Source organism: Montipora capricornis, chromosome 9 (genome assembly GCF_036669925.1).
Source record: "Montipora capricornis isolate CH-2021 chromosome 9, ASM3666992v2, whole genome shotgun sequence".
NCBI classification, from domain to species: Eukaryota; Metazoa; Cnidaria; class Anthozoa; order Scleractinia; family Acroporidae; genus Montipora; species Montipora capricornis.
In genome coordinates, this window is record NC_090891.1 from 29,502,084 (window position 1) to 29,515,359 (window position 13,276).

The window sequence follows — 13,276 nt, forward strand, 5'->3', positions numbered from 1 at the left end:
AGCTCATTACCTTGAAACGTATAACTCTGCTTGGTGGCCTTGAGATAATTTACTCGTTTATATGTCTGTGAATCATTTCTCATTTGATAGCCTGTGTGTCGCCTTACACATCCTCAAAGGGACAATAGCATGAAGGAACGACAGCAAGTAATTTGAGACCTTTTTTGTTGTTTTAGAACTCATATGCCGAGTACACGGTTGGCTATACTTCATCTTGCAGTCATACATTTGAGAGATTCTGGTTTAATAAAAAAGGTGGTATCATCAAACATTGTAAAATATGAATGCTTCCAAATATGGCTATAGCTGCGACTTTGTTCGCGGGGTCTCCGTTCTATTTGTTTATCTGAGTTTCACCACTTTGGTGGGGAGGGTCACATAAAAAGTAAGCAATGTGTCCTTTGCATGATCAAACTAGGACACCAGGTAGTGCATCCCCTTTTCTTTGCTATGAGAGTGCGGAGTTCGTTAGTGTCCCACAGAAAGGTTGTCAGACGGGGCTAGCTCACGGTTTATGTAGAATTAACTATTGTAGGGTATTGTGAAGTGATGTTTTCTACCCATGTAAATCATGTGAGCGTTAGCCCTACTGATGGAATTGGACCCACACAAGGACAGAGAAAAACTCTGACCAGTGTGGGAATTGAACCCACGACCTTCGGGTTAGATCACCGCTGCTCTACCGACTGACCTACAAGGTCAGACGAGAGCAGGTCGTGAGCAGGTCGGACGGGAGCAGGTACAAGGCCAACGTTTGCAAAAACGTAACCTTTTCTCACGGTTTATGGTCCATATCCGAGACGGCTTGCAAGTCTAACCATTTGCAGATGTTACTACAAATTGAAGACTGCACTTTTCTCCATGCGACAAATATATCCAACCAGTAGTCGTTTTTTTCCTTGGGAACAAGGTTGCACTTATTAGCCATCGGGTCGGCGGATGCCCTCCCCAGCACTTCTTTGGATTGATTAATTTGTCCACGGCGAAGCTTGGTCGTTTGCGCTTTCAATTGGTTATCACGTTAATTCATTGGTTACATCATCGTTCATTTGATTTTAACAGGGATTCCTTTTTATTCGTGATTTAGGATCTAAACTCTAAGCAATCACATTGCACGAATACTGGGAGATGATCGCCTGATAATCGTTTTCTCCTTAGATTTTCGAGCACCTCAGCCATGACCCAGCGAGTCCAGAATGCCTTGATCTGCTACGGGAATATCTTGTTGGTAAGCAGCTGCTGAGAATTCAGCAATTGGAATATTCATTTTCTGTTCAGAGTTTTGACATTTCATGTTTTCAGGCTCTACTTATGGGACATTAAGGAGAGAGCTAGAAAAAGAAGTTGTCACTCTGATCCCATTTACTTGTGTTGACACGTATCGAGGGCATTTAGAAAAGGTGAGATGTATCAGGCTCGAGAACAGTACCAATGTGTAAGCTTTTTGTATTCGTGAATTCGAGGCTTGACCTGTCTGTTAATGCACTATATCCTTGAGTCAACCTTTGCGCGTATCTTTCTATTTTTAGAACCAACCCCTCAGCAGGAGACTCATATTTACATCAATTTGCATTCATTGTTTTTTGCTGTTTTTGTCTTCGTTTGATAATAGCTCTATTCTGATTGGCCATTCTAAACAATGCATGCAGAGCCGAAGAACTCGTGCCTCTTTCTAAAAATAGAAAGATACACGCAAAGGTTGACTCATAGGGCTTGTATGGGAGAGGCAAGCTCCTATTCATGGGCCCCTGGTGCTGTAGGCAGTTGGTTTGAGAAGAGCAATCGACTGTCTCTACCAGCGGCCTGAACCGTTGCAACCATTTCCGACCAGAATGGACATTGCCCGCATCTCTCGATACTTTCTATGAACGCGGAAAGATTTCGATAAACATTTCCGATAATTATGAAAATTAATTTTAATTTACGTCCTTAATTACGTCGACTTAGGCAAATGCCGTAGTGGACGACATCATTAAGCGAAATAACCGACTCTTTTCGTCGACCGTCGGTGATTATTAAAACCCCTGGCCAAGGGGGTGGTAAATGTTAATCTCGTGAAATGAATGCAGGTACAGTGTATGTATTTTCCGAAGGTCCCTTGTGGATGCTCGTAATTAGAACTTACATGTAGTACTCCTTTGCAGAACTCGGAAGTCGGTTCTACGACCTTCAGAGTACTACTTCGGATGCTCTATAAGACGCTCGAAGGTGGGCTAGGCCATTTAACTGAATAGAGCTGACAATTGTATTTCTGTACTGCTAGGCTGCGAAAGCTCAGTGGTAGAGCATCCGAACTAGCAATCGGAAGGTCGTAGGTTCGACTTCTTCACTCGGATTTTTCCCGAGTGTCCCCGAGTCACCTCACTCTTCGTAATGTTGTTTTCCCAAGAACCTTCAAAAGTCACTCTATATTAGTAGTCCCTTTCCACCGGCGTTCATGTGGAAGGGGGAATTGTGTGCGGCATTATTTTATGGCTGTCTCACATGATTTTGTTTTCGTTCTTGTCGCTTTCACATTAAGTAAAATAAAGTGTACTTGAGAATTTGTTTACTTGTTTATTGATAAAATGGTTCATGTTTAATTTTAGGACATGCACAGGAAGAGAATTGCCCAGATGTCTTGTTCCTTTGTTAAGGACATCCCAATTGAATTTAAGAATGTTAAGGTCTGTACGGTGTCTTCACGAGTTAACTGGTCAGTCGATCATTGAAATCATCATTGACCACGTGGAAATTGTTATGAAGAGAAGGTCGCTTGGCCCTATGGTTAGGCAGCTCTATTTGCGTCCGGGTTCAATTACTGGTTTAAGTTGTTTGAAGGAAAAACAGAGCTATCATCATTATCCTCTACTCTCGTCGCGCCATTAGGCGCATAAGGTCAGCGCTATCTATCGGATAATTCCTTACCCCTCGGATAAGCGCTCTCAGTCGTTCAAAGGCCGGATAAGTTAAAGTCACTATCCGACAGTTTCAAAGCTTTTAGTATTTGCTCTCATAACCATGACTAACTCCCCAAGCACTACTAAGTTGATACGCGTTGAGTTTTGATGTAAATAATATCAAATCCCTAGGAGCGCTTAAAATCAAGTCAATTTAAGGCCAAGTCCACAGATATCCGGAAATTTTTTTCTATCCGCAGTTTTCTTTTTTTTATTTGAATACAGCTTGCGTCCACACGTATCCGGCGAATTCGGCAGCCATTTTCGGAAATTTTCGAATATGGTCCCCACATTGGAGGTTTTTTAATACGCTGCGAATTCGGATACGTGTGGACAAATTTTCGAATACACTGACGTAACACTATCGGATCCAGTCTTTCCCGTGTGAGATAAATCAACATGGTGTATCGACCTTGTACCTTGAAAGACTCTCACGTGCACGAGCAACGCGTTAACAAAACAGAGAAAATGGCGCCAACATAAGATTGTGCGCATGCTCAACAAGCAAGATCTTTGTCAAAAACACCGGGCGCTAGAGAGTATCCGTCACGCATGTTGACGGGGCCTTAATTTAAACTTGTTCTAACGAGAAAGACTTCTCACTTAGGCTAGCTTTGAAAAAGAGCTAAAAGTGTAATTTGTTACTCACATCGTACCTGCACATAGTGAACCGCTGTCATTTATTTTATTTTCTTCAGGGAAAAATGAAACAGGTAGACTTCTGGACTGCTCTGTTGCATAATACGAAAAAACTTCCTCCACGGTTTGTACGACATGATCTTAATTAACTTATAAAATCAAGGAAACTTTATAGCTCATTATTAGGTTTGAAAACAAATCATCTCCTCACTGCATTATTTAGATCTTATTGAATATAAAATGAGGTTCAAATTTGCGCCCATGAAGTTTAAAAAGAAACCCATAAGGGTTGAAACGTGAAACGCGCGTTCACAGCTTCCGAATATTCAGTGCTAAGTACCATATTTGGAAACCCCTCGCTCCAGTTAATTTCGCGCGAGAACATTGGTGGTATGGCGTCACGGTGTTCTTGCGAACTGATTGGTTGAATGTTTCTCTCTTGTTGTTCCAAATATGGTACTTAGCAAATTGAATATTCAGAAGCTTGTTCCCAGCACACAAGGGGCCGTTACACGTTTCAGCCCTTTTGGGTTTCTGGTTTAAATGAGAACGAAATGTTTCGAGGGTACTCCCTCTTCATCAGTGATTTGGTTCTCATTTAAACTTCTTGGACGCAAGTTTGAACTTCTTTTTTTATATTCATCCACATTATTGCGCAGCACAGTTTCTTCTTATTGCCGCCTTTAATTATGTAATTTAATTCAATGCTTTATTAATTTCATAATTTCTTAATTCAGTCTTGAATAGTTTAATAATTTAACTCAATGCTTGAATACTTTAATTAATTTCAAAATTGTGTTGCCTTTCTTTATTATTTTGAAATATCTCATTTTGCGTATTTAGCTTCAGATTCCTGATTAAATGATAGGAATTCAAGTAACGAGAAAACTCCTTAAAAAGTAGAACAATTTATAAGGCTTGCACACAACGTTATGCATTTAATCTGTTAACGAGCTTGGACAAGTCAGAGAATACTGCATAAATAACGAGAAGGTAGCGCTTTGAGTTCCTCTATTTGGTTTGCTTCAGGTTCAAACTTCAAACTCCAGGTGTCGATATCTTTGACTACGACAATGATAGCGACGAGGAAGTAAGCGTAATATTCAGCAGATAATTTATACATAATTTATTCACTGATTTGTTTGTGTCAAGGATTTATCTTTCTTCCTTTGGTTATTATATTTGAGTAATTTTCGCGTAATTTAGTTCTATCTTCTTGCTCAATTTTACGAACTGCATTTTTAATGAGGCAAATTAAGAACAGTGTGTGTGTTGGCGTTGTTCGCCAAGAATTCGTGATGGTTGCTTATTTTGGTGCACTTTCCCTTAAGTGAACATGACGGTCTCATGGCATCAGTAAAGATGGTGGAGGAGGAGGCGGAGATTTGTGAATTTCATAAAAGTTTGAAGTTTTTCCATGGTGACACGAAGATGATAGGAAAACAAATTCGAGTGTTCCGAACGGGACCGACGACCGTCCGATCAGTAGTTGGGTTAAGGTTTCCGATCATCGGAATTATGAACGTCACTTAACGAGCAACGAATGGAAAGCCAGAAAAATGCAGAATTGAACGGGATTTGAACCCATCACCTCTGAGATACCGGCGTAGTGCTTTACCAATTGAGCTGTCGAGCGAACTGGGATCTGGTCATCTTTTGAGAGCGCATATTAAGCCCGTAGAGAATGTGGAAATGAAGAAACTATGTATGAAAGAGATGTCCGCATAGCCTACTTCGTATGCGGACGTCTCTAGAAAAACTATTTTATCTGAAAAACGCAACTGAAATTTACACAACGCAAAAGCCAAACCCAAGAGGCTTCCTCGCTTTAATCCTAATTTTTGTCTTGAAACGTTAAAAAACAAGTGTAATTTGGTAAAGAGCTCGTGTGTTCGTTTTTGAGCATGCGCAGCTTGTAAGAAGTACGCAGAGAAAAAACAAGAGGGTCACTGGTGGTTCCCAGTATTGGCAAGTTTCTTGGGGCTAGTTTCAAGGCCTCTCAGTTGGACTGAAACAAGCATGGGATCGAGGCGGATTCTTGGGTATCTTTTTAGAAGCAGAATAGCCTCATTTCCATGCTTCCCCCTCCCCCTCCCGAAGTAATACGGCTTTGGCCTGTTCCCAATGCTTTCCAAAGACCTTTGTTTGAATATGCAAACCCGCTTGATTTCATGTGCTCTTTATCACGGTATAAAGGAGCATTCCTTCGAACCAAATGCGGACGCTTATTTGCATGGTTAGTCATTTAAGGGACTATATTAGTTTACGAACACACAAAAGCTAAGCCTGAGAAAAGTCTGTCGATTTTAAGTTCGTGTTCCTTTCTTGCTGCTCTCTACTCACCGTCACGGTATTAACGACCGTTCCTTAGAAGTGTCAATAATGTTAATGTTTCAGATGGACGCAGCCCCAGAGTCAAGTCTTGTGCGGTCGCTGTACAGAAGACTTTCTGTCACCAGGTACTGTCATTGTTACTGTCCAGCAAAGAGCGACACTTTCGTACTTGCGGTCTGGTGTTTCCCTAGTGGATTGGGTGTTCGAGTTTAGAATTACACGGCAGGGCGGCAAACGTATGGAGTGGATGTTCGTTACCGTTGAGGATTTGCTGATGCCGGAAACTCCCGCTATCAAATCTCCACAATCGTAAATTACCAGCAATGATAGTACTCAACTTGCAAGGATGGTGATCACTTACAACAACCAAGATTCTGAGACGCCATAACTTGTCGTCTTATAGGTTGAGTCTTTTGTCCTAACAAATAGTACAAATGAAAAAGTACAGGGATGGTGCTGTGGTGAGAACAGTCGCCTTCCGCCAATATGGCTCGGGTTCGTTTCCCAGACTCGGTGTCATATATGTGGGTTGAGTTTGTTGGTTCTCTACTGTGCACTCCGAGTTCTCCAGTTTCCCCTCTTCTCAAAAGCCAACAGCTGATTTGATTTGCGTTGATTTGTTGATTTCACTTTACAATGTCCCCAATTAGTGAACCAGCGCTAGAAGACTAGACACTTAAACAAACTTCCTTTCCTTTAGTTCCTTTCCTTATGCTTGTCCTTGCAAAGCACCCTGTAGAAAACACTGACCACGTGATTCTTGTGTTGCAGGCGATTATCTCATCACGGCAGTTCGGAGTCCGTTACCTCACAGGCGAGCGGTAGTAAGTAACTTTCTCTCTTTGCAGTGGTTTGCCTTCATGCCAGCGAGCTTTCCTGGATTTTTCGGGAACACTTTCGACAATTATCAGTGATTTACGTATTATTCTTCCTCAACAAGGTATACCCTGTCGGATTTTTTTCTCTGTACGTTTAATTAGCCTCTAGCTTATGACCGTTTGGGAGGTCGCGGGTCAGATCTCCAGCAGAAGCAACACGCAAGGCGATAAATAACAAAGGAGCCAGTGCTGCCTTTGCAATGACCGCCGGGAGAGGTCAGACTTTATTTGCACTGGTGTTGCGCAGAGGTACGAGGTAGAATAAAGCAGAACTCCCAACGAAGCATTCTCAACTGGCTTGAGGCCACATTTCAAAATCTCCGGTGCATCAATGCCCTGCTCTGTGCGAACAGTTTGTGTCAGAGATCTTGAACAAGTCTTTTTAGGCGGGGACTTGTATCTATAAAGTCCTTATCTAAGAATATTAGATAGCAAAGCCATTTGTAACTGTCATACAGAAGCAGCTCTATTTTCTCAGTTTTTCAAAGACCTTGGTTGTTGTTCCGACTGAGGTTGAACTCACTACTTCCTCTCACGGTAATCCGATAATGTTTGTTTAAGGTAGACAAAGTCTCAGTTCCCGTCTTGGGTCTTTTGTTCGTAAATCAGTGCAATGTTGAAAACCTACAGATTACATGGAAATATTAGGGTTCCTTTCTGTTTGTATCTTGTGGTTTCATCTGTGTTCAAACTGAGCTTTCTGGTCATAGGAGGGTGACTGCTTGGGGACCCATGGCCTATTTTTTACTTCTCCTCGCGTGTGGATTTCTCAATTGCTATTAGAAAAAGAACTTCGTGAGAGAAAAAAGCGTCGATTAGTTTGTGATTTTCTTATTTAGAAAGCAGGGGCTCCGTGGATTCACCAGCGGAGAAGAAATCAGTGCACGAAGCCAAGAAAGAAAATGCGGTGAGCTAAGGGTTTCGTTCTAAGGACGCAAGCTTTGAGGTCTTCCTTGTTTTTATCGTCGCGCTTATTTTGCCACTTTTAACTGGGATTTGAGTATTTTGGTGCGACGAAAAACTGCGAGATTCCTCTTCTTTTTTATGTCCAGTAATGTATAGTAAGTAGATAAATTAAATGCACACCCGATTTTGATATCCAAGACGAAGTGCCCCGTTATGTCTAGGCGGTTGCTACGTATTCAGTTCAAAATACAAGATAGGTGTTAGCGTTAGCTTTACTTTTTGGTTAGGGCAAATCCAGCTGTTTGTCGTTACTTGAGTAGCAGAACTCAAGGAAACACTTTGGGACGTTAATTGTCTGTATTCCGAGACACAAGGATCTTGATAGGCCATTGCTGAATTCATGTCCGCCCCCGTCTACTCTTCGAAGCGAGTCTAAGTGCGAAGTCGTTCTTATGAAAATGAGTTTTTATTCATATCTAGAGTAGAAACTAATTACCATCACAACAACTTCGCACTTAGAGTCCCTTCGAAGAGAAAGCAGACATGAACTCGGAAATGGCCTCTTTGGCGAGAAGAGCTAATGGACATTTCTTGTGCCGGCTCATTGAAATCGGCGTGCATCTTATTATCTACATTCCTGGATATATCTGCTTCTCCTTGCATGTGGATTGTCGGAGTGTTTTCACGCTACGACGCATGACTTACAGATGCAGTTAGTTACGTACTTACTATGATGAGAGATCACAAGTTAAGTGTCCAGCCTGATCCAAACGCAATGCAACAATGCGGAGTATGCGCTGAATGACTTAACCCGATTTTGCATTCCATCACATGCGTGTTAACCAGAAGGTGAAAATTTGAGGGAAAAATCCATCATACGAGGAGTTAAAATCCGTGAGTGAATGTCTTTAAGAGTTTTATCTTGTTACGGTCTTAGATTTTTGGGGCTTAAACTCCAACCAATGGTTGTAATAACTGTAAGGAAGCGATCCAGATAGCGCAGCATTGTAGGTTTGGGAGGGGAGGGGAGGCAAGAAAAGTGAAGGAAAAAACCGAAACGAGCTCAGTGGGGAGAGGGGAGAGGAGTTCCTAGCTCCTTTCAGATCGCTTGGCAGGCTAGCGTGCGTCGAGCAAGACACTGCAAGTGGGGTCAAGTGGGTTAATGTGGCACACGCTCTGGAAAAGTAACACGATTTGGATCTCTCAACTGTACTACTTATGTCATAACCAGGGTGCCTTAATTCCTTCATTTAATCAAGTGAGCTTCACGTCTGAAAAAGAAAAGTAATCTGTTTAAGCTGAGGTCTTCATTAATTTGCCTGATTATTGTGCCTGGCTTGAGAGGGATCAGAGCATTACTGACTCATTTATAAGTGGTTTCATTCAGGGTAATCTGTTGATGTTGCCAGCCCGGGCGCAAATTTGTTTCAAGGTCAAGGGGATATTTAGCGCTGCCGAGACGATTTAAGTGCAACAGCGTTGTAGAGAAAGGTTTCGTCGTGTAACACGGGCGTGTGGACTGTGAATGAACTTGATCATAATGCTACGTTTTTGGGGCAGATGAAAACTCACTGCAGGCCAAACTATAGCATGATAGGAGAACAAAAACTGCGCGGGAAATCAAGCCAATATCACGCCCTAGAACAACTGTTGGCGATAACTAGATTTGAACGGGAACCCATAACCAGGAAGCTACAACTTCAATACTTGGTCTATTTGACGGCGTTTTCACAAATCAAGCTACTTTTAGACAACTTCTCAATAGGGAGTTTAAGAAACCACGACGGCTTGGGCGACGAAAACGTCATTTCATAATATAACGTTGAGCTATTCTAAGTATTTCATGATTATTCAATCTTGTTTATGTTATGCAATATGGGTGAAGTGTCCTATAACTGGATTGGTATGGACGGATTTGAAGGAAAGAGTGAGACTGAAAGATTCACTGTAGTTTGTCCACGTTGTCGTCATTTAGTCATTTCTTGTAGTAGTTTTGACGAGTGCACGGGAGGGAAATGTTCAACAATACGTGCCGCACGTGCAGCACGATCATTTTGGTTCTTTTAACCAATAATATTACTGCTTTTGGGCGTTGTCGTTGCCTTAGCCGTCGTCGTTTCTTAAACTCCCTACTAACATTTCGCTTGCACGAGTGACCATGCATCCTCAATCCTATGGGTAATAATTTCTCATGCAAGACTTGTGATTAGCTGAAATGGTATGGTTGCGCAGGAGAATCAATCTAAAAATAACTCGGTCTGTGAAAACGCCTTTCCACGAATACAATGAAGTTGTACGCACCTATATTGGCATAGGCTACTGGCGTGAAATTGAACTTTGCGTGTTCTTTAACCCCAATACTCGCCTAATGGTGAAAAAAAAATTCAAATTATCTTCTTATGTTCTTGTTTGTTTTATTGCGGTAATAATTCGCCCAGGCCGAATTACAGAGGATGGGATTGAGGAGCATAACATAGCTGCTCAGATCGGGTCAGGTATACGCAGTAACTGGATTATAACAAGCTTTTCGTGGTTTTTTTTTTTTTCAGATTATTAATCGCCTTGCCTCTCATTTACAAAACCACCTCCCAAGAGAAGCCAAAGTCAAAATTCATAATATCGCCATTGAATACGTGAAATGCCAGGTTTGTTATCGGTTTACTAGGCTTTTAATTTTTAATTTGCTCAGGAGGTCATCAGTGTTTGGCAGCTGGGCATTTTTAATGCTTTTGATGTAATAAAATAAGGAGAAAAGTTGAGAACAGCCGTCATAGCAAAAGAGTGTGCACAGCCGCTCAATTTGCCTGGTGCGTGGCCCTTAATGGACCCAGTAAATAACCCAGAAGTCCTTGTCTGCGATGGAATGCGGCCCATCAATTTTCGATATTATCTATTTTTCAGAAGAGATTTTGCCAAATAAAAAAAACCGTGGTGGTATTGTGTTCCTTGCACGATCCATGATTTTGCATTACGTAATCCTTTGCGCGGCTACTTGGTTGCAGAGCAGTCAAAGATGTTGTTGTCATCAGGCCCAATCTGATTGGCAATAATAGCTGTTTTTACAGTTGAGCCCACCTCTTAGAAGGCGCGAAAACGGGTCAAAACAAGAATTTGTTATCGAAGGACTGTGTGATTTCTTGATTGTTGACTGCTTCCTTCGCGTTTTTTTGAGTAGCTTAAGGTTTTTCTGGCCTAATTTTATTGTGAGAAGTATTCCGGCAAGGTACTGAATCTACGAAACTATCGAAGGCAGCTGTAGTCACTCTTTCTTGGAAAAACCTAAATTCTAAATCTCGTACTCTTCTCTGTAGCGATACTCACCGTTTCGTCACCTATCGTCGTTTATGTGCCAACTGTCGAAAACAAAGGTCCTTTTGTTCTGTGGTTGGCAGAATTATAATATCAAAAGAATTGTTAATAAACAGTGATTATCGCCGTATCTGATAGAATATTGACTCGAAAGCGTCGCTTCCGCTCGCTCTGAAACGAACACCGCTCAAACGTGGGCCCAAGTGTAATAACAGCTATTTGGCGGGATCCGCATTCTAAATTTAGACTAGTTTACCTAAATGGTAGAAGTGCTGCCGAGGGGAAGCTCAAGGGAGAATAGTTCAGTTTTGCTTGAGGTAATTTAAGGACGGTTCGCAAGTTTCCGTAATACAGGAAACTGATGGGACAAGTCCAAATGTGAGAGGTTATGGGTTTCTAGTTAGCTTGTTTCACAGTGTTGTTCACATAAATGAATTCCAATCATCTTTGTTGGGACTTTTTTTCAGTAGAAATTGTCTTCATTCCCTCTTTTTATTTAAAATTCCACTTTTTCCCGCCGCAGACTTAGTTTACATAAAAGCTTGCAAAACTGAGAGTCGTTTTTTCCGCCTAACCATAAAAAAGTAAAGTGGTGCATTTATATAGCGCCTTTATCACAAACGTCTCAAAGACGCTTTACAATGATCAATTTACCCCCAGCGGACTGGAAGCATATACAGGCGCAAATTGCAGCCGCTTCTAAGCAGTCCATGCATGCTGGTACTCATTTTACCGACCTCGGAAGGATGGAAAGCTGAGTGAACTTCAGCGGGAAAGAAGGTCGCCAAATATTCCACTCTCGGCAGAACCGGGAATGGAACCCGGGACCTTAGGGTTGGAATGCAGAGATCTTACCACTGCGCCAAACCAAACCTAGCAAGTAAGAATCATTTTGCGAAGCAGTTAGTGACGTAAAATCACGAGTAGACCCATGCCTCTAACTGGCGCGGTCATTTATCAAATGACCGATAGTTTTGTTAACTTGGCAAATTGAAGGTGACTTTTATCCAGAAGACAAAACACGTTTGTTATAAGCGCAGAGCGTTAATGCAACACTAAACAATAGTTGAGGTAAGGAGCACTTAAGTGTATTATGCTGAGCTTTACAAGGTAAAAGACATCTCTAGTTGCTGCTTTATTTCAGAGCGTGCAAAACTGACAGCGAACCTCTCCGCGCGGTCTCGCACCTCGTGCAATTGTGTCTCCTTGATAGTGCTGTACATCATTTCCACACTTGGTAACGCTCAGCTAATGGCGCGAGGCTCTTACACATGTCATGTGGAAGTGTAATTTCAATAATATGCTAAAAAGCAAACACAGCCAGGTACTATATATTAAGGTGAAACGGTTAGATTCTCTGCTGGCATCTTTTCTGCAGAGGTGAACTCCACTTCTAACCGGCTCTAATAACATGGAGTGCTCGCGTGCTGAATTAAGAAAATTCCCAATCCTTAAGGTTAGCAAATTCAAAATACCGGTGGCACCCACCTCATGACTAGCGCTTGTATTGAAAGTGCGCTAAAACTCTGTTGCTAATTTAGAGGATTTTTTTTCTATTGATGTTGGTTGGGGTTTTACGTTTATAGGGAGGGGACAAATGTCATATTTTTAGGATCCATCAAAGTACCACTCGCGAGGTCGAGTGTCACGCGCGAACGACACGCTCGGTCGCAAATAGAAAGCTTGCAATTTATATTTATATTAAAATACAATAAAAAACGTTCTCTGGCTAAGAATATAAGAATATAAGCTTTCGGCTGTCGATCTACAGCCTTCCACGGATAAAACGTTGAATGTAAATTAGTGAAATATATACAGAAAAGGCGAGATAAAAATGATAAAAAGAACAGAGTAAAGGTATGAAAAATGGTGGCTATTGTTTAAAAAGAATTTTATACTGATTAGGAATCGGCTTAAAGTTATTGTCAGCATGCTTGGTAGAAGAGGTGTGCCAGGCCTCTAGAGTTTTCCTAACACGAAAAGAGCCTTTGTCGATAACTCGAGAATGATTGAAATCAATGCGATGACCGAAAGACCACGCATGTTTCGCAATGTTTGACCCATTAGCACATGTTTTTACATTCCTAACGTGTTCTTTCTTGCGGGTTTCAAAGCAACGGCCAGTTTCACCTATATAACGCCAATCACAATCGGCACAGGGTATTTTATAAACCACGTTGGGTTGGTGTTCAATAGCTGGTCTGAATTTAGGAGAAAGGAATTCTTGTTGTAAAGTCTTGAGGGGCTTATTTACAACTCGGATATCGTGTC

The 13,276-nt window shown here is 41.7% G+C and overlaps 1 protein-coding gene across 3 annotated transcripts in view; it reads left to right on the top strand.

The window, feature by feature from the left end:
* LOC138016529 (gamma-secretase-activating protein-like) overlaps positions 1-13,276 on the top strand; it is a 39,737-nt gene that overhangs the window by 14,430 nt on the left and 12,031 nt on the right. For all 3 annotated transcript variants that reach the window (XR_011125825.1, XM_068863693.1, XM_068863694.1), the window contains exons 20-29: positions 177-255; positions 1,159-1,228; positions 1,303-1,400; positions 2,589-2,666; positions 3,638-3,702; positions 4,608-4,668; positions 5,976-6,037; positions 6,684-6,736; positions 7,630-7,697; positions 10,246-10,341. Coding sequence is in view for 2 of the 3 variants with exons in the window: in XM_068863693.1 (XP_068719794.1) it covers positions 177-255; positions 1,159-1,228; positions 1,303-1,400; positions 2,589-2,666; positions 3,638-3,702; positions 4,608-4,668; positions 5,976-6,037; positions 6,684-6,736; positions 7,630-7,697; positions 10,246-10,341 (730 nt within the window). In the remaining variant the exon portion in view is untranslated. The remainder of the gene's footprint in view (positions 1-176; positions 256-1,158; positions 1,229-1,302; positions 1,401-2,588; positions 2,667-3,637; positions 3,703-4,607; positions 4,669-5,975; positions 6,038-6,683; positions 6,737-7,629; positions 7,698-10,245; positions 10,342-13,276) is intronic.